Below are 22,226 nucleotides of genomic sequence, written 5' to 3'. Positions count from 1 at the left end.
CATATGTATGTTAGTCTTTTCAAATGGACATCCAGGGGTGGTCTGCTGGAAATTCGGCATATTATCTATACCATCCACTGGCCTGGGCCATTGAGAATAGGAAGAATAGACCTGAGATGAGGTAGAGAGGGGTGTGTGTGTGTGTGTGTGTGTGTGTGTGTGTGTGTGTGTGTGTGTGTGTGTGTGTGTGTGTGTGTGTGTGTGTGCGCGCGTGTGTGTGTGTGTGTGTGTGTGTGTGTAGAGGGTGCTGAAGGATAAATGAGAAACCACTAAAGTCATTAAATACTGTTTAACACCTCAATTATCTTCACAGCATCCCTTCATGGTACTTATGCATAGACAAATGGTTTTACTAAAAGAAAAATGAAAGCTTAGCTCTGGGATGGGATTTGCCTGTGATCCCATGGCAGAGAGAGCAGAGATAAGAAATGTGACCCCTCTTTCCATTGCCCTTGTGTAGTTATTGTAGCCAGACTACTGTTTTCCCTGTGGTTAGATCAATAGTGGTCAATCAAGTGGCCTTTCTGTGGTGAGCTCTCCCAAATACTGGATTGAGATTCTGGTCAGGGACTTGGCTTCTTTCTATCTCCACTTCTTGGGTTGTGAGTAGCATTTTGTCTTTACGAATGATGTGTCAGAATATTTTTTGTCTAATGAAGCTGTTAAAATTCAGAAGGCTTTGCCCTTTGATCCAGCCATACCATTGCTGGGTTTGTACCCCAAAGAGATCATAGGGAAAAAGATGTGTACAAAAATATTTATAGTTGCGCTCTTTATGGTTGCAAAAAACTGGAAAATGAGGGGATGCCCTTCAATTGGGAATGGCTGAACAAATTGTGGTATATGCTGGTGATGGAATACTATTGTGCTCAAAGGAATAATAAACTGGAGGAATTCCATGTGAACTGGAACGACCTCCAGGAATTGATGTAGAGCAGAACCAGGAGAACATTGTACACAGAGATGGATACACTGTGGTGCAATAGAATGTGGTGGACTTCTGTACTAACAGCAATGCAATGATCCAGGACAGTTCTAAGGGACTTACAGAAAAGAATGCTACCCACATTCAGAGGATGAACTACAGGAGTGGAAACACAGAAGAAAAATAACTGCTTGAACACATGGGTTGATGCGGTCATGATTTGGGATGTATACTCGAAATGACCACGTTAGTAACAACTATCAATAATATGGAAATAGATCTTGATCAGTGACACATGAAGAAAGCAGTGGAAATGCACCTTGTCTCGGGGGAGGCAGAGTTGGGGGGAGAGAGTAAGAACATAAATCATGTAATCATGGAAAAATTTTTTTCTTAAAAAATAAAATTAAAAAAATTCAGAAGGCTTTTCTAAAAATGTTACATGGGAGGTAAGATACAGAAATTTATTGCTTTATTGTTGAGACAATAAAAGGAACAAGCAGTTCTTTTACTGAAAATGACAATATGCCTCTTAGTAACAACTTTTTAACCTTCTAAGAGATGCAAAGAGACATTATTTTCAGGAATATAAGCTTCCTGAACACAGGAGATGCCTCACTTTTGCAATTTGATCCCTAGTGTCAGGAATTTACTTGTAGGGTGCCTTGACTTGTGGTTTCATTAGTATAGGGAAATTACCAGGGAGAAAACTCCCTTGACTGAGACAGTTACTGGCTGGCCCCTCAGAGAGGAGCTGCGGGACCCTTTGGGGATGAAGGGGCTCGGCCTAGATCCCATCACATACAAATTAGCAAGCCTGGAAACCAGGTCATGCTTCTCTAGAGCTTTGTTTACTGGGGGTATTCTGTGGCTCTGATTATTTATTTCTTTTCTAGTTATATAGTCTCTGTGCTTACTTCAAAGCATTGAAGGAGAAATGGATAGCCTGTTTCACCCTTAACCCTTTGTGATATATGTAACCTCCAGGGGTTCCAGGTCTCTTTTTTCCCTAAGTGAATATGAAATATAAAGGGGAAAATTATTTTAGAATTTTCTCTAGGACACAAGAAAAAAAGCAATCTTTGAACTTTTCAAAGAAACAATTAAATCTTTTATTGAAAGACTTCTTTTGGTTTGGGTCTCTGAGTTGGTTGTTGGAGGATTTATTATATGATCCCCTCCCTGATAATCATTTTTTTGAGTTGCTGTCACCACTTTATTAAAAAAGAATTTATTTGGCACAAAAGGATACCTCTTTTTTTAAAAACCACATGGCTGATGGAATGCCTTTGCCAGTATTGCTGACACCAGTGTTAATTTGCAATTTGAGATTAATGAGTGTTATTGCATCTGATGTGAAATGAAACCACAATGAAAATGCTCTTCTGTCTTTTCTAATGGTTTAAAACTATTACTAGATATGTTTTATTGGTGGAATTAAATTTTTTTTAGGAGTCCAGCTTAAAGTTAGCAATTGATTTCTATGTAGGTACAAAAAGAGACCTATTGTGGAGTGTACCCTATACTTTTCTGCCAGGATTTGTGGTTGAGTGGGTAAAATATTTGTCTAATGTAGAAACATTTCAGCATTTTGAAAGATTACTTCTTTAGCATTCATTTTCCCATGAACAGTTATGGAAATCTCTCCATCCCTCCCTCCTTTTCTCTCTCTCTCTCTCTCTCTCTCTCTCTCTCTCTCTCTCTCTCTCTCTCTCATTAAAAAAGAATTTTTTTTAAAGTAGTTCCCATTATGTAACTCCATGCTTGTTCTGAAGTTTTCATTTCAAATCTATTGGATCTGTCCATGCTTTCCCTCTTGTTACTTGGTCTGCCACTTGTTGATGCTGGTCACTCATGTATTCTTGTCATGTTACTCAAAGGCAGATATCAAAGTCAAGACCTTGGTCATAAGTGTGGTGGGGTGCTCTTAGCCAGCTTGGTGTTTCTTTGGCTTCCGTGACTTGAGTTCCCCCTTTATTCTCTTGTTAGATTGTTCTTTTGTACCTTTTTATGGTTGTTCTTCATTTACATTATTATGGTGCTTGTGTATATTGTTTTCTTGTTTCTTTTTATATACTCTGTATCAGTTGATATAGGACTGACTTCTTGTGATTCTCTGAATTCCCTCATTTGCCTTTTCTTCTCTCAATCATTTCAGTTTTTTTCTGAAACACATTATATTACATTAGTTATCCCAATCTAATCCATTACTAAAAATCATCGATACTACTTCATTGATATTGCATGTACTTGACTCTTCTTTTGCATTTTCACAACAACAACAACAACAACAACTACTACTACTACTACTACTACTACTACTTCTTCAAGTTCCAGACTTCTATCTCCTTACCTTCAGCTGAGGTATTTCACAAGCTAATCTCTCTGCCTTCATTTCCTTCATGTGCATTCATCCTATAATTAGCTGCTACTATATCATTTTTATTATATCATTCAAGAATTCAGGAACCTACAATGGTTTATCATTAACTGTTATATCAAATCTTAAGCTCCCCAAACTAGTGTTCTAGACTGTTCACAGACTGTTTCCTCTTGTTTCCTGTCTTCTTTCAAGACTTTTCATTTCATCAAGTTCATCTCAATATGTAGCCTGAAAAAGGGCTTAAATTTTCTTTGGGGCAAGGGCCAGAACATTATAGGGCTTCCTCAGGGATTAATGATTAATCAAAAGAAATTTTTCCAACAGTTATCCAGCCAGGAAAAATGAAATAAATAAAAAGTGCCTATTGCCCGATCTATGGTATATGGTTGGCAGGCCAGTCTTTTGAATGACCTTATCAGTGCATATATCTGGGATAAATTTGCAGATTGTGAGTTAGACTCAGAATTGAATTGAGGGAACAGTGTAGGTTGGAAACTGCAATGAGCATTGGACTTGCCTAAAAATCCATTAAAAAACCTCAACAACTTATGTCTTAGAATTAGCACTGTATATTGGTTCTGAGGCAGAAGAGTAGTAGGGGCTAGGCAATGGGGATTAAGTGACTTGCCAGTGGTCACATAGCTAGGAAGTGTCTGAGACCAGATTTGAACCTAGGATCTCCTATCTCTAGACCTGGCTCTCAGTCCACTGAGCCATCTAACTGCCCCCAAATCCATTGTTTTTTAAGGCTATTTTCCAGATGATGTTATGTTGTGAGGGAGAGAGATGGATATTGGACCACCATAATTTCCAAAACAAAATTGATCCAGTGATCCAGAAATCAATACGATAAAAATTTCTTGTTCTTTGTCCCAAAATATACTCCATGAGAGAACTAAAATTAATTGGCAGCCATGTTGTCTGGATAGGCAAAAGTTCCATCTGTGGAATAGCATAAAAGACACCAAGAAATGATAAAAAAAAAAGAAATGGCCTCTGAACTTAGGGAACTTGCAGCCTTCTAGAAGACAACATTACAGGTGTTTCAAGAAGTTGTTTTAAATTGAGAGTACTCTTGTCTGTTCGTGTGCCTCATGTTTTCCTAATGTAGTATGTCTGCTAGTCATCTTTTTTGTTTTTAAAAATTATATTCTGGATGAAATTTTGATATTCTGTTTCCTCCTCCATTATTACAGCACTGATGCTGGAGATAGTCCTGTTGGCACCACCACCACAACCAATCTGGAACAGCCTCAAGTCATCCCCTCTCAGGGTGACCTGCTGGGGGACCTTCTGAACCTTGACTTGGGACCTCCTGTCAATGTGCCACAGGTTTCTTCTATGCAGATGGGGGCTGTGGACCTCTTAGGAGGAGGCTTGGACAGCTTGGTAAGCATCATTCCTTGCCTCTTCCTTTGATCGTGTGTAGTCCTTCCTTTGCCAACGAGACCTTGCGTGAACTGTAGTCCCAACATCTCCCTTCTAAGCAGTCATATTCTTTACTGGAAGATAGGAATGATTATTCTGAGCAATCGTAGACTGTCCTTCTTTGGCTTAGGATGTTTCTACAAGTTTATGGGATGGGTTTTCTTACCTAGCTTCAAAACAAAAAAGCATTTTGGTGTTTCAGGGATTTGTTGCTTTTAGATCTGGAATGTTTGAGCACTCTTTCTGGAGTTGGTTAGAGTGGAAACTGCTTGGCTTCTTTTCATTTTCTTTTTTCTCCCTTCTGGTCCTGCTTCCAATTAAATTAGCTTCCAGGATTCTGATACTAAAAGGCTTATGATCAGCAGTTTTTGTCAACAATGCAACCTTTGGGGTGGAGGAGTCAGAGGGAAGCTTGTGTTGTTTAGTTGAAGACAAATGGGAAATGTTAGGGAGGGATCTTGAATGGGAAGGTGGAATGAGAGAACTGCTCATCCATGGCTTCCTGGCATTTGGAAATTCACCATCATGGACTGAAAGCAGCTTTTGTAACTGAATACTTGGAGAGAATCACATTTGTTTGCAAATAAGATGTTTTGTCCATTTGCTTCATTTCCCTGTATGAGAAATTTAAAGGCAGATAATCACAAAAATAAGTGTATTCCTAAAGTCCTGAAGCTAAGATGTTGTTTTTCTGTGCTATTTACCCTGGATTCACTTCTTTCTTTCACTGGAAGTTGTAGGACATCTAAAGGTCATGCCAATTCAATGGATAGTTTTGCTTTCTGACAGATAGACCTAAGGAAAGACACCTGCACACATGGCAGTGAGACATTCTAATAGACAGGCACTGCTTTCAAAGACTACACTGACCAGGTTCTTGTTCCAGATAGTAGTTATAAAAACCCATAAGCAATTTCACTTCTTTTTTTGGGGAACTACATTTTAACTTTCTGTATAGATTTTTAAGGGAATTGACAAATAACCCTTGTGACTAAGCCTATAAAGGGCAAAACAAACCTAGCTCCCAAAGCCATTTCTGGCCTCTGATTCCTATAGCCATATTCCACCTTTACTTTGCAGAGTCACTTTCTAATTTTAGGAAATGGCTTTTATGACCATTCAAATAGTTGGGATAGAAACACTGAAAATTTTCTCGTAAGACGGCTTCCTTTTTATGCACCAAGAAAAAGCATTCCATTGACATTTCCTCTGTCTTGCATGTCACCCTCCCATGTGAGTTAGCCATGACTCCTTAATGTTTGGCAGGGTCTTTGGGCCTAAGGTGCACAGCAGGGTGTGCCAGGAACCCCAGTATTAACAATTCTTAGTTTGCTTCCCTTTATTGTTAGTTATCAAAACAAAACAAGATGAATGATTTTACTCTTAAATCTTTGGGTAAATTTTTCAGAAGTTGGTTGATGGCACTGGAAACAATAAATGCTAGAAAATGCTTGAGTGGAAGATTTGAGTAGCTACAGTACCATATTTAGACAGCCCTTTGGAAGCATCTGTTGGATCTCTGCATTTCATACAGCTGATTTTGTAGGTAAAAGAATGTTGCTGTGAGCAGCCTTAAAACTTATGCTCTTCCTGATTTTATGATAAACTGGTATCCTTATTATTGCAACTCTGAAAATTTTTGTAAGTAATTTCCATTAGTTTTTTCAGAGTTAATCAAGACAAGCAAAAGTGAAAAGAGAGATAATCCTTCTGTGTGTATGTGCTGAATGTGTTTGATCATTGTCTAGGTATTTTAGTCAATAAGGCATAATAAACTTGACAGCATGGGCAGCAAGAGGTAAAAGAGGGTAGATCATGCAACTTAAAGTTTACATTGCCCTTGTGCAAATGTATTTTTGTACTCTTAACTTAGAAAGGAAAATGTTTGTTACCTTGTGGTTTAGGCATTATATTTTTTAACAATTAATTCTGAACCAAAACACCAAAGCAATGAACATTTCTATCTATATAGTTGAACACAAAAAGAGGATTGTAAATGAAACCAGGCTTTTGCATTCTGTACTTCTTGCTTTAAGATGTGTGTGTGTGTGTGTGTGTGTGTGTGTGTGTGTGTGTGTGTGTGTAATTTCCACACAGTATTTTCAAAGCTGCCATCCTTGTCTGTGCTTCCTTCTGCTCTCTTCCATGCATCAAAAAAAAAAAAAAAAGTTTTACAGTGGTCTATTTTGTATATTTTATTGCTATTCCTCTCTCCTCCTATTAAAAACTTGAGATAAGAAATTAATAAATAAGCATAGTCAAAGCCAAACAGATCCATAAAGTAGACACATGCAGAAAGACATCTCACTCTGCACTTCTAGTCCATCTGATCTCAACACAAGATGTCTTAATAGTTTCATAATAGATCCTCAGGAAACTTGGCTTCAATTCTTTTTTGGATGTTGTTTTTCTTTACAGAGATGGTGTCCTGTTTTAGATTGTGCTTTCTGGTTCTGCTGCTCAGTTCATTCTGCAACAGCTCATAGTAGCCAGCCCTCAGAAATCATCATTTCTTTAGTCATTTCTTATGGTACAGTAAATATCCCACTGCATTGTTATAGCATGGTTTTGTAAGATGATCATTGGGTTCCTGTGACCACTCAGGATTACTTTTTAATTGTACTTATAAAGCATAGCTACTGGTGTTCCTCATGGTGTTCCTCCTAGTTTTTCTCAAGACAAAACTAAACTCATTATTATAAAGTTTATTCTACCTCCCCAAACCCCTCATGAATTTGAGTGAAAATGAAACCCTGTAAGAAGGAAGTTCTCCCTTTTCTTCCTTTTAATTTCCTTTTAGCTTATGAGTAGATAGTAGAATGAGTAGAAATAATTATTGGAGAATGTTTGGTCTTGGTCCCTTAAATGATTATTCTTTAGTCCTGATTATTGTTGGTCCTGGCTGATGGGGACCTACATAACGGGCAATGTGAGACTAGAGTAGGGTGATTCAGCAAGGTTTATTAGGTGCTGCAAAGACAAAAAGGGGGGACCAAAAGCTGAAAGAGCTAGCAAAGGGCTTCCCCTGGGCAGGGGGAAGCAGATTTTTATGGGTTTGGGAAAGTTAGGGGTGCAGGACTTAGGTAATCTGGGACTTGTCTTTTGGCTGTTCCAGGGTGGGAAGTAGCTGGTTCCCATGATTGTATGTTTCTAACATGGTACAGACAGTTTGAGTCCAGAATATTAATCCCTCATGGAGCGGTTGAGTCACAGCATGGGAAATAGCAGTGCCCTTTGAAGTAGAACAGTTGCTTTGTTCTGGAATTCTAGTAGGTGCAGAGGAAAGGAGGGCTAACAGGGAAAGGGGAAATGGGGCTTAGGCCTATCAAGACTTAAAAATTATTAGCTGAATTGAGATGTTAACTCATCAATCCAGTTTAAAAAAGCACCTGCCACAAATACAGGACTATGGGGCAGTTATCAATTTTCACTCTTAGCCTCTAACTGAAGATAACTCTGAGGATGGTAAATGCTCTGAGGTAACAGTTTGACCCTTGATTTTGGCTTTTGAGTAGAACACCAAACTTTGAGTGATGGCATGATAAGAATGCTTTTGGAAGCAATGACTTTTGCAGAACTCTTATTTTCTTGTGACCTCATTTCTCTGTTGGGCTACAGGTGGTACTGCAAGTGATTCTCAACCTGTTACTTTACTGACCTCTCTTTTTGTTCTTTTCTTTTTAGAATACTTTTTTGTTCTCTTTTGTGTAACAGAATCAGATTGTTTACACATCTAGTGTTCAGTTAAACACTGATAGGTTTAGATATTTTATTTTTTTCCAAGGGAATAAACCTGTCTTATGCTTTGGTTTGACTGGACCTTTGAAAGATGGTGTGGAGTCAAAAAGGTCTAGAGACTGGGTCTATGGTTTACTTTGACTAGGACAAGTTGGTGCTTTCTTTGCATCTTCCCTTGGAGGTGAGGAGAGAGCCATGAGTGGTTAAAATGCAGCTGGAACAGGGCATTCTTACCTGCCTGGAAAGAAGCCCAACAAATAGGGAGCTGAGGAGGATGTTTTGATTTGTATATTCCAGTGGAATATCCAAAGATATTTGGAAATGCTGAGCTATAGCTTGAGAGTCGTGTCAGCTAAGCATTGATTCAGCACTGATCACATTTTGTGCTTTGAAAATAGAGCCAGAAATAAGAAAAGGTCTTCACTTTGCAAGAGCTTCTGTCCAATTTGAGGAGAAAACTGTGCATAGACAGGATAAACTACAAGGTATCAAAGGAAGGCAAATACTAGCACTTGGGGACTACAATAGGCTTTCAGGTAGGAGGCAGAGCTGAGCCTTGAATAAGGGGAATTCTGTGGGGTAGGGTTAAGACATTCTGAAAGTGAGAGTTAGCCAGTGCAAAGCCAGAGACACCAGAGGATGAAGTGTATGTATGTGAACAACAGAGAAAATGCTATTTTGGCTTAACCAGAGAGAGTGGGAAGTGGAGTAATAAATGAGACTGGAAAAATAAATTTAGTCAGTAAATTTTCCAGGGGTACAAAAAAACAGTGCCTGCCCATAAGGAGCTTCTAATCTAATGAGGAAAGACTATACACAAAAGGCTTGGGGTGAGCTGGTAGAGAAGGGAAGGTGACTTGTGTCAAGAAAAGGCAAGGGTGGGGGTGGGAGGAAAATTGACTGGCCTGGGAGCCCTCCTGAATAGAGGTTGGAGAGGAGACTTCCTTAGCCTTCCCATCAGAGGATCCTGATGAGGGCTGAAGCCCAAAGCTGATGTGCTCTTGCAGCTTAATAAAATATTGGCAGATTGTTAGAGAAGTCCAAGGAGTGCAGCCAGATTGGGAATAGTTAACTGGCCTGAGAGGTAAGTCCTAAGCCATTTTTAAGGTCAGAAGGGTTCCTATTTTATCCTAAAAGCTATGAGAAATCGCTGGAGCCTGAGTCATAAACTGCCTTCACAGAGTTTATAAATCTTAGCAGGTGAGTTAAGACATGGCAGTGCTTATGAGTGCTCCCTCACACACGTATGGCTTGAAAATGGGGTGAGAAATAACAAGTATATTCTACAAAAGTGTCGACATCAATCTCAATAGAATGTACCTGGGGCTGGCAAACTGGAAAGTCTTTTTTTTTTTTTTAATCTTTTTTTACAGCAGTTTTTAATAAAGTTTTATTGTATTTTAAAATGTACAAACTGTTCTTAGCTCACTGACCCTTGTACAGAAAGGCAGCAAGCAGTTGGTTGACCCTTGTCCAGACAATCAGGTGCCTCCTCTTCCATGAAACTTTCCTTGATCTTCCTCTTCCTTAAACCTCTTGTTCCTGTCTTTGCCTCTTGGATTCTATACCTCCTTGTCTCTCCAGCCTAGTTCTCTTAAGGACAGGAACTGGGTCTTTTGTTACTTAGAAGTTTGGGCTTTTGCATTGCCAGCAAGCTACCAAAACCATTTCACTTGTCTTTTGTTCCAGTGTATTTGCTTGCACATTTTTATATTTTTGCTTCTTGTATATTGATGTTGGATATTAAAAAGCAAATTATATAGTATTAGCTTAGTTCCAGGCACATAGGAGTCACTTGGCAGATACTTATTTCTTCCTCTCTCCTTCCCCCATTGTTTCTTTCATTGGATGCTATTCACTTTTTCTTCTTATTTCTACTAGTTTGCCTCATGGCTTCTAGGGAGAATTTCTTTTCTTTTGTTACCTGTCCCTTGTCTTCCTAGCATCCCGCCTCTAGTCCTACACTAATGATATTTATCCTTCTTAAAAACCACTGAGATATAACCCATTTCAGACTGATTGCTTTCTGGAGATGTAGAAAATAGGAGACCTCCCTCTGAAAAAATAAGGAACTAAATACTGAATTTTTCTACATTCCTTCAACGTAACTGATGGAGCCCTTTTTTCCTCCCTCTGTTCCCTTTATTTTATTTATTGCTCTCTCTATGACTTTTCTAAATGAGATTATTTTTTTCTTCACTTAGTAATAAAAGCTTAATGATTTGGTTTGATATGTAGATTGATCAAAGGGCAGCTAGGTGGTACAGTGGATTAAGTGCTAAGCCCTTAGTCAGGAAGCCCAGAATTCAAATGTGACCTTTGACACTAGCTCTGAGACCCTAGGCAAGTTATTTAACCCTCTTTGTTTCAGTTTCTTCATCTATAAATTGAGATAGATAAGGCAGTGGCAAATCACTCCAATGGCTTTGCCAAGAAAACTCCCAATGAGGTCACCATGAGATGGACATGACTGAACAATGACAAAAATAGAATGATCATTTAACTTTAAATGCTTGAATTATTGATTAATGTTGGCCTAATATTCATGTTTAAGTATTTTTAAAGAAAGTTTGGAACTGTTGCTCATTATCTAGATAGTAATTGATTCTAGGTGATGTGACTTTTTTAATAATTGGACTTGACTCATTGCTGGTCCTTCAGATTTAGTGTGGGATAGGAAGTGATGTGAGGTTTGGGTTTTCTGCCTTGCATTTTTTTGGGGACATGGATGTAGCACTGAATGTGATATCCATGGAGCTCCCTAAGGTTATAATTGAATTGCTGGCATTTCTTACCTTGCTAAATAATAAATAAATTTAAAAAATAGCCTTTTATTCATTAAAAAGCCTGTGCCTTCTATTTTGATTGGTGTGCTTATTAAATAGAAAGGAAGCATTACTCAGAATATACTTTCTGTATTCCAGAGAAGAGAGGGCTTTAACTTTGGAGGACTTTGCTCAGTGTACAATGAAATAAAACATGAAAATCCTAGCCCAGGGAAGAGAGACAGCCTAAATGCTAACTACTCCATGTTTTCTAACTCTTCCCACCCTCTGTTTCCCGTAGGGTCTTGCCTTCCAGGTTTTTCTTGAATGTTGATCTTGCTTCTGGCTTCCCTCACCAAAAACAAAAAGTTCACATTAACTTAATAATTTATTGATCTTCAGTTTAAAGGCATTTATGCCACTTTGACAGCTTTTAGAGCTATCATGATGAGGTTTTGTTTTTTTTTAAACTCTTTACCTTTTCCATCTTAGAATTAATATTGTGTATTTGTTCCAAGTCAGAAGAGTGGTAAAGGCTAGGCAATGGAGAATAAGTGATTTTCCCAGGGTTCCACAGCTAGAAAGTACGTGAGGCCACATCTGAATTCAGGACCTCTTGTCTCTAGGCCTGGCACTCTATCCAATGAGCCACTTAGCTGCCACCTCCCACAGTCATGATGAGTTCTAGAGTACCTGTTTTCGTGCCAGTGTTGTGTTTGGACTTTCAACCAGGGGGATTCAATGGTGTGAATTGTAGAGTGAGAAAAGTCCCAATGAGTAGGACTCATTCAGTCTTATTGTTAAGAACACAGGACTGTTGAAGTCCCCACACATTTCTTAGCTTGAAATCCAGCCTTGCTTAAATTCATTTTTGAGGTAATATTGGTCTACAATTATATGCAGCAAATGACTTAAATTTGGTTGCCTTAGCTGACTTTTGTAAGAAGATATGTGGCAAAACACCCTGTGATCTGGTAGAAAATTGGGGCCAAGCAGTACTTGTTATGACTCTAGGGGTGGCACTGTCCCTGGATGTTGTCATTACTATCTCTGCAATGAATGATGAATGACTCCTTTAGAATAGGCCTTTTTGACTGATAGAGTGGACATGGATATGATACTGTAGAAATTCATGGGAAGATTTGCTAGTTAAAATTCAATCTTTTTGTAATAAAAGTCTTCAAGAAAGAGGTTGGTTTTAAAATTCTTTCCTAAGGAACAAGTTTGCCAGTCTGTGGGAAAAGATGAGTTCAGGTAGCCTTATGTTATGTTTTTTTAGTATGTAATTAATGTGATATGTTTAGTATAGTTGAGTCTCCTTTTCTTAGTAATCTAGAAATAAATAAGACTATAAATACTAACAAAATAAAACAATATCACTCTAATGGCAGAAAGTGAAGAAGAATGAAGAAGCCTCTTGATATGAGAGTGAAATAGGTGATTGTAAAAGCTGGTTTGAAGTATACATCAAAAAAATTAAGATCATAGCAACTGGTAAAAAACAGGGAGAAGAGGGGACAGCTGGGTAGCTTAGTAGATTGAGAGCCAGGCCTAGAGATGGGAGGTCCTAAATTCAAATCTGACCTCAGACACTTCCCAGCTGTGTGACCCGGGGCAAGTCACTTAACCCCCATTGCCTAGCCTTTACCACTCTTCTGCCTTGGAGCCAATACACAGTATTGACTCCAAGACAGAAGGTAAAGGTTTAAAAAACAACAACAACAAAAAAAAGAACAGGGAGAAGAAATGGAAGGTGTCAGGTTTTATATTCTTGGGCTCAAAGATCACTGTAGACAATGACTGCAGCCATGAAATTAAAAGACCCTTGCTCCTTGGAAGGAGAGCTATGGCAAATCTGGACAGCATACTAAAAAGCAGAAATATCGTCTTGCCAACAAAGGTCCTTATAGTCAAAGCTCTGATTTATTCAGTAGCAATAATGACTGTGAGAGGGAGACTTTAAGGAAAACCAAGTGCCACAAGAATCGATTCTTTTGAAATATGGTGCTGGAGAAGACTTGAGAATCTCTAGGACAGCAAGGCAATCAAACCAGTCCATTCTTAAAGTAATTCTATCAGATTATTTGTTGGAAGGACAAACACTGAAGCTGAAACTTAAATACACCGACCACCTAATGAGAAGACAGAACCCATTGGAAAAGCCCCTGATGTTGGGAAAGATTGAAGGCGAAAAGAGAAGGGGAAGGCGAAGGCAGAGGATGAGATGGACAGATAGTGTTATGGAAATAACGAACATGAACTTGGGCTGATTGGGAGGTAGTAGAGATCATCATCCCAATAATGCTGTGCATATTTGGTCTTCCTCACCAAACCAAGTTGTTTTTGGAAAATGTTGATCAAAACCTTCTTAGCAATCACTTGGAGGTGTTTTTTAAAAATTAATCTTATTTAATTAATTAATTTAGAATAATTTTCCATGGTTACATGATTCATGTTCTATCCCTTCCCTCCTCTCACCTCCTTCCTGTAGCCAATGAGCAATTCCCCTGGGTTTACATATGTCATTGATCAAGACCTATTTCCATATTATTACTATTTGCACGAGAGGGATCGTTTAAAAGTCTACATCCCCAATTATATCCCCATTGAACCATGTGATCAAGCAGTTGCTTTTCTTCTGTGATTCTTCTCCCACAGTTCTTTCTCTGGATGTGGATAGAGTTCTTTCTCATAAGTCCCTCAGAATTGTCCTGGATCATTGCATTGCTGCTAGTAGAGAAGTCCATTACATTTGATTGTGCCACAGTGTGTATCAGTCTCTGTGTATATGGTTCTCCTGGTTCTGCTCCTTTCACTCTGCATCAATTCCTAGAGGTTGTTCCAGTTCACATGGAATTACTTGGGGTGTTTTTAATAGTTCTTTTCTGAACCCTGATGGTCGAAATACCCTGTTTTCCCTTAGGAGACATAAACTTTCTGAAATGAGAGAAGTAATAGCAAAAAAATCATACCAATTTAAGAATTTAAACATTTATAGTGTACATCAGATTCTAATCCAAATTTCTTTGTTTTTGGTGGAGTTGCATATTCTGTTTTAAAGAATATCATTTTCTGAGCCTAGGGACAAAGCCGTTTTGACACGTTGTGTAAATTTATGAATTCTTTGTTTCTCATCTGTTCATCTTCAGATCCCTAGCTCAATAATGCAGCAAGTCAGTGAAGGTAGAATTCTGCCCAGGAGCAATGTCTAAGCATGAGACATTAAGAAATCAAAGCTATGATTTAGAGTTGATTTTAAAAATCCCTGAGAGCAAATATACAGTGACCACCTGCTAGATGGATTGTGCTTTAGGGATCTAACCCAAATCTGTCATGTTAGTGAAGGGGTTTTCTTGTATCTGTTCAGTCTGCTGATTATCCTTTGGTTTTTGTCAAACAGATTCGGCTCCACTGTAGAATGTGCTTTAGGCTCATGTTCTCCCCTTGACCTCACTGTTGTGGTGATGTGCAGCTTCCATTTGTTCTGTGCTCAGCTGGGTCGTGTTAGGCAGGACTTGTCAGTCCCCAGCTACTCTACTTCAGGGCTCCCAATATGTGGCAGAGACAGCTCTGCCCTAGAAATGACCATTCACTGTCCAGCTGCTGGTGCTCTCCAGTTGTTCATCTCCTGAGTATATGATGCAGATGTGCTGGGAGTTGATGCCCCATGACCCCCATTCCAGACTGTGGCAATGGGGTGGGGGGCAGGCTCAGCAACAGCAGGTCTGTGGATTCTGTTGATGGATGATGCGGGGGTGGGCAAGTTAGATTACTGGCAGCTGAAGTGTAGAATAGGGTGTGAGAAGAGCTGGTCCCCAGGCCTTCCCTCCCACCTCTGCTCAGATTTCAGCATTTAAAATGATTCATTGCTCATTACTTGATCTCTTTTCCCTCTTGCTGAGTTGACTCCCTTGGCAGTGGCATTTTTATTTTGTGGCAAAAATGGAAAAAAAGCAACTTTGTTGATAGTGCCCTGGGACAATCAAAAGTGGCTGCTACAAAGAACCAAGGGGAATGTTTCCTGGAATAAGTTTGTTGAGCTCAATGGTGATGAAAACCACTGTTTTTGTTTCCATCTTCCTGTCAGAAGACTGTTTGACTCCAGCATTAACTTAGTAGATGACATCTGTCTTGTGAGGAAAGCAGGCAGCTTTATCAGCATTAATTAAGGGCCAGGACAGAAGAGTCTCTTCTGAGAATGTCTCTACCTTTGCTGAGCCATGTTTGGGCCTTTTTCATTCTTCTGGCCACACGACAATAGAGTAGACAGAGATCAAATGTAGCTGTGTCTGAATAAGTCTTTAAAAAGATACAAATTTTTCTTTTGGGGATGGGGAGGCAGGATAGAGAGGGCCAAAATGTCCCTGTGATTTTGTTGATCTAGGGAACTTCTATTAAGTAAGCTGTTATGCAATGTGTAATTTTAGAGAATTGCCCCAGGGATGAAGTCTTGTGGGCTAGACCTCTGGCCTTTTTTTTTTGTCAGGCCTGACTGAAGGGGGGGTAGACAGAGAGACTAATGAGATGAGAATGTGGTGGTATTGTGAGCTTTATTGGAAGCAAGGAGAAAGGCAGGGGGGTTGTCACAGTGCAAGTAGAGGTGGCTATGGGTTGGGGAGAAAAGAGGCAAGAGGAGATTAGGGGGAGATTAGCACCAGTAAAATGGCTTGTTGTCAGGAATGAGGTGACCTGGATTGCCTCTATTGGTTCAGGTGAGCTACCTGTACCAACCTCATTGGGTGGCTCTAAGGGCATGTAGAATCTCAGTCTCTGTGGGTAGGAGGAAGTTCTCACACCTGATGGTTATCCATGCAGGGTGGACTAAGGAACAAACAGAGACTTGGTGTCCTGCCAGGCAGGTGTTGGGGCTCTCTGGTACTGGAGGGAGATGTTAGTTTCGATAGTGATTGGGGGGGAAATGGGTTTTGGTACCATTGGTCTATCACTTTCCATTGTGCTGCCTGGCTTTTCTTTTTTGGTACTGAACCTACATCAGAAATGAAGTGGCCCAGGTTTTTCAGAAGAGCAGCTTGAGTAGTAAGAATACTAGTGAGACCAAAGTTTGAGTTGTTCCTCTTGACATTTAATAGCTGTGCGACCAAGGGCACAGTATTATCCTTTTTGAACCAAATGATCTTCATCTGTAAATGGAGGTCACTTATACCTATAGTATTGGCCTAGCAGGGTAGTGGTGAAAATCCAATGAAAGAACACATGTAAATTATTTTTAAGGCATTTCAGGTGCTATATACTTGCAAGCTGTTTTTCTTATTCTACTCTGGTGCACCCTGGGTTTTACAGCTTGAGATCCTAGTAGAGTTTTATTTGCTAAACAGAGCAAAAATAATAGGATGATTGGAATAGTTCTTCATTGACTTTGTTTTACAGGTAATATTGACAAACAGCATAGGAGATTATATTTAGTCTTCCTCTGCTGAGATATTAGCATAATACTTGAGGTTAAAGGACCAAAATTTTGGAAATGAAAGTTGGGATGGGATGGTTCCCTGCTTCTATCTGTCTGAGAACCATTAGAACCTGTGCCTTTGTGCATCATTAATAAATCTTCTTGCCCTCAAATGTTTTCTTTTTCCTTATCCTTGATTTCCAGAGCCCTAAAGAATCGTCTTTTTGGGTCCTGCTGCTAGCCTGTGAGTATGATAAAGGAGTAAAGGAGACAGGGTTTTTCTGAATCCCTCGTGACTTTTTTTTTTCCTTTCTTTTTTTTTTTTTAAACCCTTAACTTCTGTGTATTGACTTATAGGTGGAAGAGTGGTAAGGGTAGGCAATGGGGTCAAGTGACTTGCCCAGGGTCACACAGCTGGGAAGTGTCTGAGGCCTGATTTGAACCTAGGACCTCCTGTCTCTAGGCCTGGCTCTCAATCCACTGAGCTACCCAGCTGCCCCCCTCATGACTTTTTGATCAGCCTTTTCTCTTTTCCATTAGAGGTTTCTCTCTTCTCACTTGGCTGCCATCAAAACTTTTTTTCATTTAGCAATGAAAACAATTAGAAAAACATTCCTCCCTCCAAAGATACTGAAAAGCAGTTGAATCTTGTCCAGTTCTTAGTACTGATATATTTTATAAATGCTTCTGGGTACCTCACAGGAGAATATTAACTTGATTAATTCCCGTCTGTTTGCCATAAAAATGAAGACTTGTTAGAAGGAATGGAATTCTCTTGAGTCGATCTCTGGAGTGAACTCCTATGACAATTGATTAAATTCTCTCCACCTTAGTCATCATTGTTATAATAAGAGACTTTGATTATATTGGGCAGGACTCTCTTTCAGGTTTTTCATATGAAAGGCATTTAAGGCCTTCCCCACGGGACCCTTTTAAGCCTTATATCTTTTATTATCTCCTTCAGGGAACCTATCCTCTCCAAACTGAATTTTTTCAAGCCAGCCCTGCAATTGTTCTCTTCCATACCTTTTTTGGTTTATATTCCCCTTCCCAAGAATTCCCTTTTCTGACCCTTCAATCCTCTTCTCTTACTGTCTTAGCTTTTTCAGAGGTCTCACAGCTCAGTCAAGAAGCTATGTCCATATGTAATCTTTTGTGGTCTTTCCCTCTTTGGAATTCCCACAGTACTTTATTCTGTTTCCTGTAATTCTTAACACATTTTACTTGTTCTGGTTGATTTGTACATTTATTTTCTATCTCTATCTTAAAATATATATGCCTCTCATCCCTAGTACTCAGTTAGTACAAGGCTTTGTACATAGTAGGGACTTGGAATAGTTTTAATGGGAGGGCTAGGTGGCTCAGTGGATACAGAGCCTAGGAGGTTTTGGGTTCAAACGTGGACTCAGATGCTTCTTAGCTGTCTGACCCTGGGCAAGTCACTTAACGCCCCATTGCCTAAACCTTCTTGGAACCAATACTTAGTATCGATTCTAAGACAGAAAGTAAGGGGTTTAATGTAATATGTATTATATACACACACATGTAGAAGTAATGGAATTTCATACTTTGCAGGAAGCCTGTCTTAAATGAGGTGGATTATTTCTTTCAATTTCTTGTCCTTGATGGTTTGAGTATATGATTACAAAGTCTTGTTTACTGAAAGGACTTTTGAAATTTCTGTCATTAGGATTTCTGTCTCTGTTATTAGGGCCATATATTTTATGTCAAGCATTCCTGTTACTATAAGTTCATAGTACTTGTGGCCTCCACAGACTATAGAAATTGACTGTCATGGGTGAAACCATTGTCTAGCACACATTGGCTTTAAATTCTGTGTTGAGTTATTAGGTAAAGCTCTAAAGTGTTTTCCATAAGATTCAGGAGTCACTTAAAGTAAGTCTTTACAGGATAGCTTTTTCCACCACTTCCACTGGCAGAAGGCAAAGGATGTAGTGTTATAAGAGAATTCTCAGTGTGCTATGGCCCATGGTAAGAGATCTGCAGGTGTCAGGCAAGAGCCACAGAGAAGGTACTTGATGTACTTGTGTGGACCCATGATCTCATGGCCTTGGGTGAGTGATCTCCCAACTTGGATTATAGCCCATTGATGCATGTATAGTTCTTGTCCATGGCTTTCATAATTCTTCAACCCAAAGGAGATTTCCTCTAGGACCTTTGATGTTTTATGCATAGAATGTAAGCAGCCCTTGGATTGTCCATCTGCTTTCCTTCCTTTGCTGTCACCTATGTACTTTCCACAGGAGACAGATGTATAAAAATCTTGGGAGATGGTATTCTACCTAGTATAAAATAGTATTTTTAAAAAAAAAGAGTAATGTTTAAGATGGGTTTTTAGTGTTTTTTTTTCTTTTGCTTGCTGTACTATTATAAGAGCCAATTCAGATTTTTATCATGGCCATTTTTAAAAATATCATGGTTAACTCTTTTCATAAGATCTTTTATCATGATACCCTCATATCAGAGTGGGAAGTGGGTGAAAGGATAATCAATGGATCAGTCTCTTGCCAGGTCCTTGAGTCCTTTCAAATCCCAGGATTTCAGAACTGGAAGGGAACTCAGAAATTATTCTTTTACCTATTGATGAGAAAAAAGAAGCCCAAGAAGTTTTCATGATTTCCCCAAGTTCAAATTCTGGTTATTTAGTGGCGAGACCTGGTTTGAATCTGATTTCCCAGCTATCTAGCTTCCTGTCTAAAGAATCCCTGGTAGAGTCTCTTCTCAGAAGAATTGAAGCTCATTGAGGAGGAAGGAAATTTGTGAAGCTGGAGTCTGTCCACAGGTGGTGTGGTTTCTTCTTATTTCAACTATTTTTTCTCTCTTAACTTTTTGTTGTTATGCTTTAAACCCCATTTCTTGGTTTATGGTCACTGATGCAGATCTGTAAATGTGATTTTGATGATCATTTATGCTTCCTTTGCTTATTTATTCATTCAAGACTTCTCAGAAGTGCCAAGGAGCAGGTGGCATAGATGTGGGGAGTTTTTTTTTTTTTTTAAAGGACATTTGAAGCATATCAAGTTTTGGGGATAGGATTTCTTGGTCTATTGCAAAACTCTTCTAAATCGTGTTTGAATTTGTCCAACACTTCTGTGGAAAGATTGGACCTGAAGCATCCCTGAGAGGTCTCAGCTCCATCTTCTTTCTAAGGGTTTCTCTTGGATGTCCTTTCCAGAACATTACAACCTTAGAGCTTCTTTGTCCCAGAAGAGACAAATTACTAGGCAGCATGTATTCCCCAACTACTTGGTAGTCCAAACTGCAAATTCTATTCTGGCTTCTAGTACATAGCTAAATGAACTCTACCTTTCTCTCCTCTCTCTTCTTTCTCTCTTTCAGCTTGGCAGTGACCTTGGCGGGGGCATTGGAGGAAGTCCGGCAGTAAGTGCCATCAATTTTTTTCACAGTGGGGAAAATAGTGTCCCTCCCCTCCCCAGATTTGATGTCCTTTTTTTTTTTTTTTTTTTTTTTGTCCACTCATTCTCTCAAAGCAGCCATTGCTGCTGTCACACATTGCACGTGCAGACCAAGATGGCAGTGGTAGAAGAGAAGCTGAGTGAGAGGAGGGCCATTTTGAATTGTCAGGGTGGTGCACCACTCTGTTAGGCTACATTCTCAGGGCTTGGAGTGATGGTCTCTTCAGGAATTTCTTTGGCTTCCTGTCATTAATAGTTAAAAAGAAATTGAAACTCCTGTCTTGGTTAGGAAATACTCTTATGCCCTGGTGTCATTTAGTATGAAATTGAGAGAGTGATCTCTGTGAGAGGTTCCTGAAAGAATGTGTTTGAGAGAGAAAACACCCACCTTCCTGGGAGGTGAGGGGGTTTAATATTTATCCTTGGAATGGGAAAATAAGACAAGGCCAAAGAAATGGGCAGACCCCAGGGGAAAGGAAGCTGCTGCCCCTTCCTGCACAAGCAGTCCCTTACCCTCCCTTTTTATGATGCCCAGAGGCCTTTTGCAAAGAATCATGGAAGCTAAAATTGGAAAGAAAAAAAAAAGAACCAACCTTGTGTCCCTGTGTCCTCATTCTGTACTTTGTGCTCTCTCAAAAATAGCCTTGAGTGTGCGTTCCTGTGAAAATGAAGCCCTTTCGGCAGTGGCGACAAAACTATCTTGTATTGAAAGGAGAGAGAGTGTGGATTAGTCCCTAAATTGGTGGGATTGCTTTGTTTGACTGAGTGCTTCCTTATTGACTTGTCAATTATGTGCCTGTGATGTCCATTGGCCCTTGGTGATAACCAGATATGTTCAGGTGGTGCTGGAATTCTCCTTTCCCCTTTCTTCCTGACTTCAGTTGCTTTTTTTCCTCTAGGTGGGGCAGTCCTTCATTCCATCATCTGTGCCTGCAACTTTTGCCCCTTCACCTACTCCTGCTGTGGTTAGCAGTGGACTCAATGACCTGTTTGAACTCTCCACTGGAATAGGCCTGGCGCCTGGAGGGTTTGTGGCTCCCAAAGCTGTAAGTCAAGAGAACCTCATGGTGGGACCTTCTTGCTGGATGTGGCTTGGACTCTGTGCTTTTGATGTTAGGCCCAACTTCTGATTCTTAGACTGGGACTTTTTTCTCCTTGTTCCAAGGAACAGGAGGAGATAGTTGGGCCCAGCTTCACCAGTCAGAGACCTCTGCTATTCTCATCACATTAGCTGATTATTATGTTTTTTTAGTAATTGGCCCAAGGGGCTTAAAATCTTAAAAGTTGTGAACTTTTCCTATACATATACAGTATTATTCAGTCTGTCAGCCCTGAAGTCAGTCCAGAGGAAATCTGGTATATTATTCTATTTTTTAATCTTTTGGTATTCTATTTAGTAGAAGAAAAACATAAAGTATTCCAAGGTAGCATGCTATTATTCTCTGTCTTTGAAAGTCCTCAATTATGAAAGTTTGGATTTCATCTAACCCTTTTATCTTTTTAATGAGGAAACTAAGGGCCAGAGAGATCATGATTTGCCCATGATTGTGCAGATTGTTAGTGAGGAGTCTGAGACTGATCCTGGACTGTTGACTCCCAGTCTGGTTACTCTTACCCTTCGTCTTATAATAACATTGTAACATGAAATATAGTTTTCAATTTTTTTTATCACATGTTATTAGTGTAAAACAGATTTATTTTTGTACAGAGAGGGCATACAAATTCTGTCAGATCATACCAAGTAGCAAATCTTCAAAGACTGACCTAGTTATGGCCCAGTTTAATTACCTTTGAAGAGACTCATCACCAGGTGAGCATAGGATGGTGGATTTTTATTTATTATAGTAACTTTTGAAGACCATTGACTAGTGGGATTGGTGTCAGTTGACAAGAGGAGTGCACATAACCACAAAATTATGAGTCCTTGAAGTAATGAAGTATAAATGTTTGTGGAATTAATAAGACCGTGAAAAACTAAGGTCTTATTGTTTTTGAGAAGCTTCCTTGGGGATTAAAGTCCCTTCAGAATCTAGAGACTCTAGGTTCAAATCTGCCCTCAGCTACTTCCTAACTGTGTGACCCTGGGTAAGTCACTTAACCCCTATTGCCTAACCCTTGCCATTTATCTATGTTGGAACCAAAA

The 22,226-nt window shown here is 39.5% G+C and overlaps 1 protein-coding gene across 1 annotated transcript in view; it reads left to right on the top strand.

The window, feature by feature from the left end:
* Window positions 1-22,226, top strand: part of AP2B1 (adaptor related protein complex 2 subunit beta 1) — a 154,802-nt gene that overhangs the window by 65,819 nt on the left and 66,757 nt on the right. The window contains exons 14-16 of the mRNA XM_044672741.1: window positions 4,505-4,697; window positions 20,007-20,048; window positions 20,983-21,129. Of these exons, the coding sequence (XP_044528676.1) occupies window positions 4,505-4,697; window positions 20,007-20,048; window positions 20,983-21,129 (382 nt within the window). The remainder of the gene's footprint in view (window positions 1-4,504; window positions 4,698-20,006; window positions 20,049-20,982; window positions 21,130-22,226) is intronic.

Source organism: Gracilinanus agilis, chromosome 4 (assembly GCF_016433145.1).
Source record: "Gracilinanus agilis isolate LMUSP501 chromosome 4, AgileGrace, whole genome shotgun sequence".
In the NCBI taxonomy this organism is placed as follows: Eukaryota; Metazoa; Chordata; class Mammalia; order Didelphimorphia; family Didelphidae; genus Gracilinanus; species Gracilinanus agilis.
This window is presented reverse-complemented; position numbering and strand designations above follow the sequence as displayed.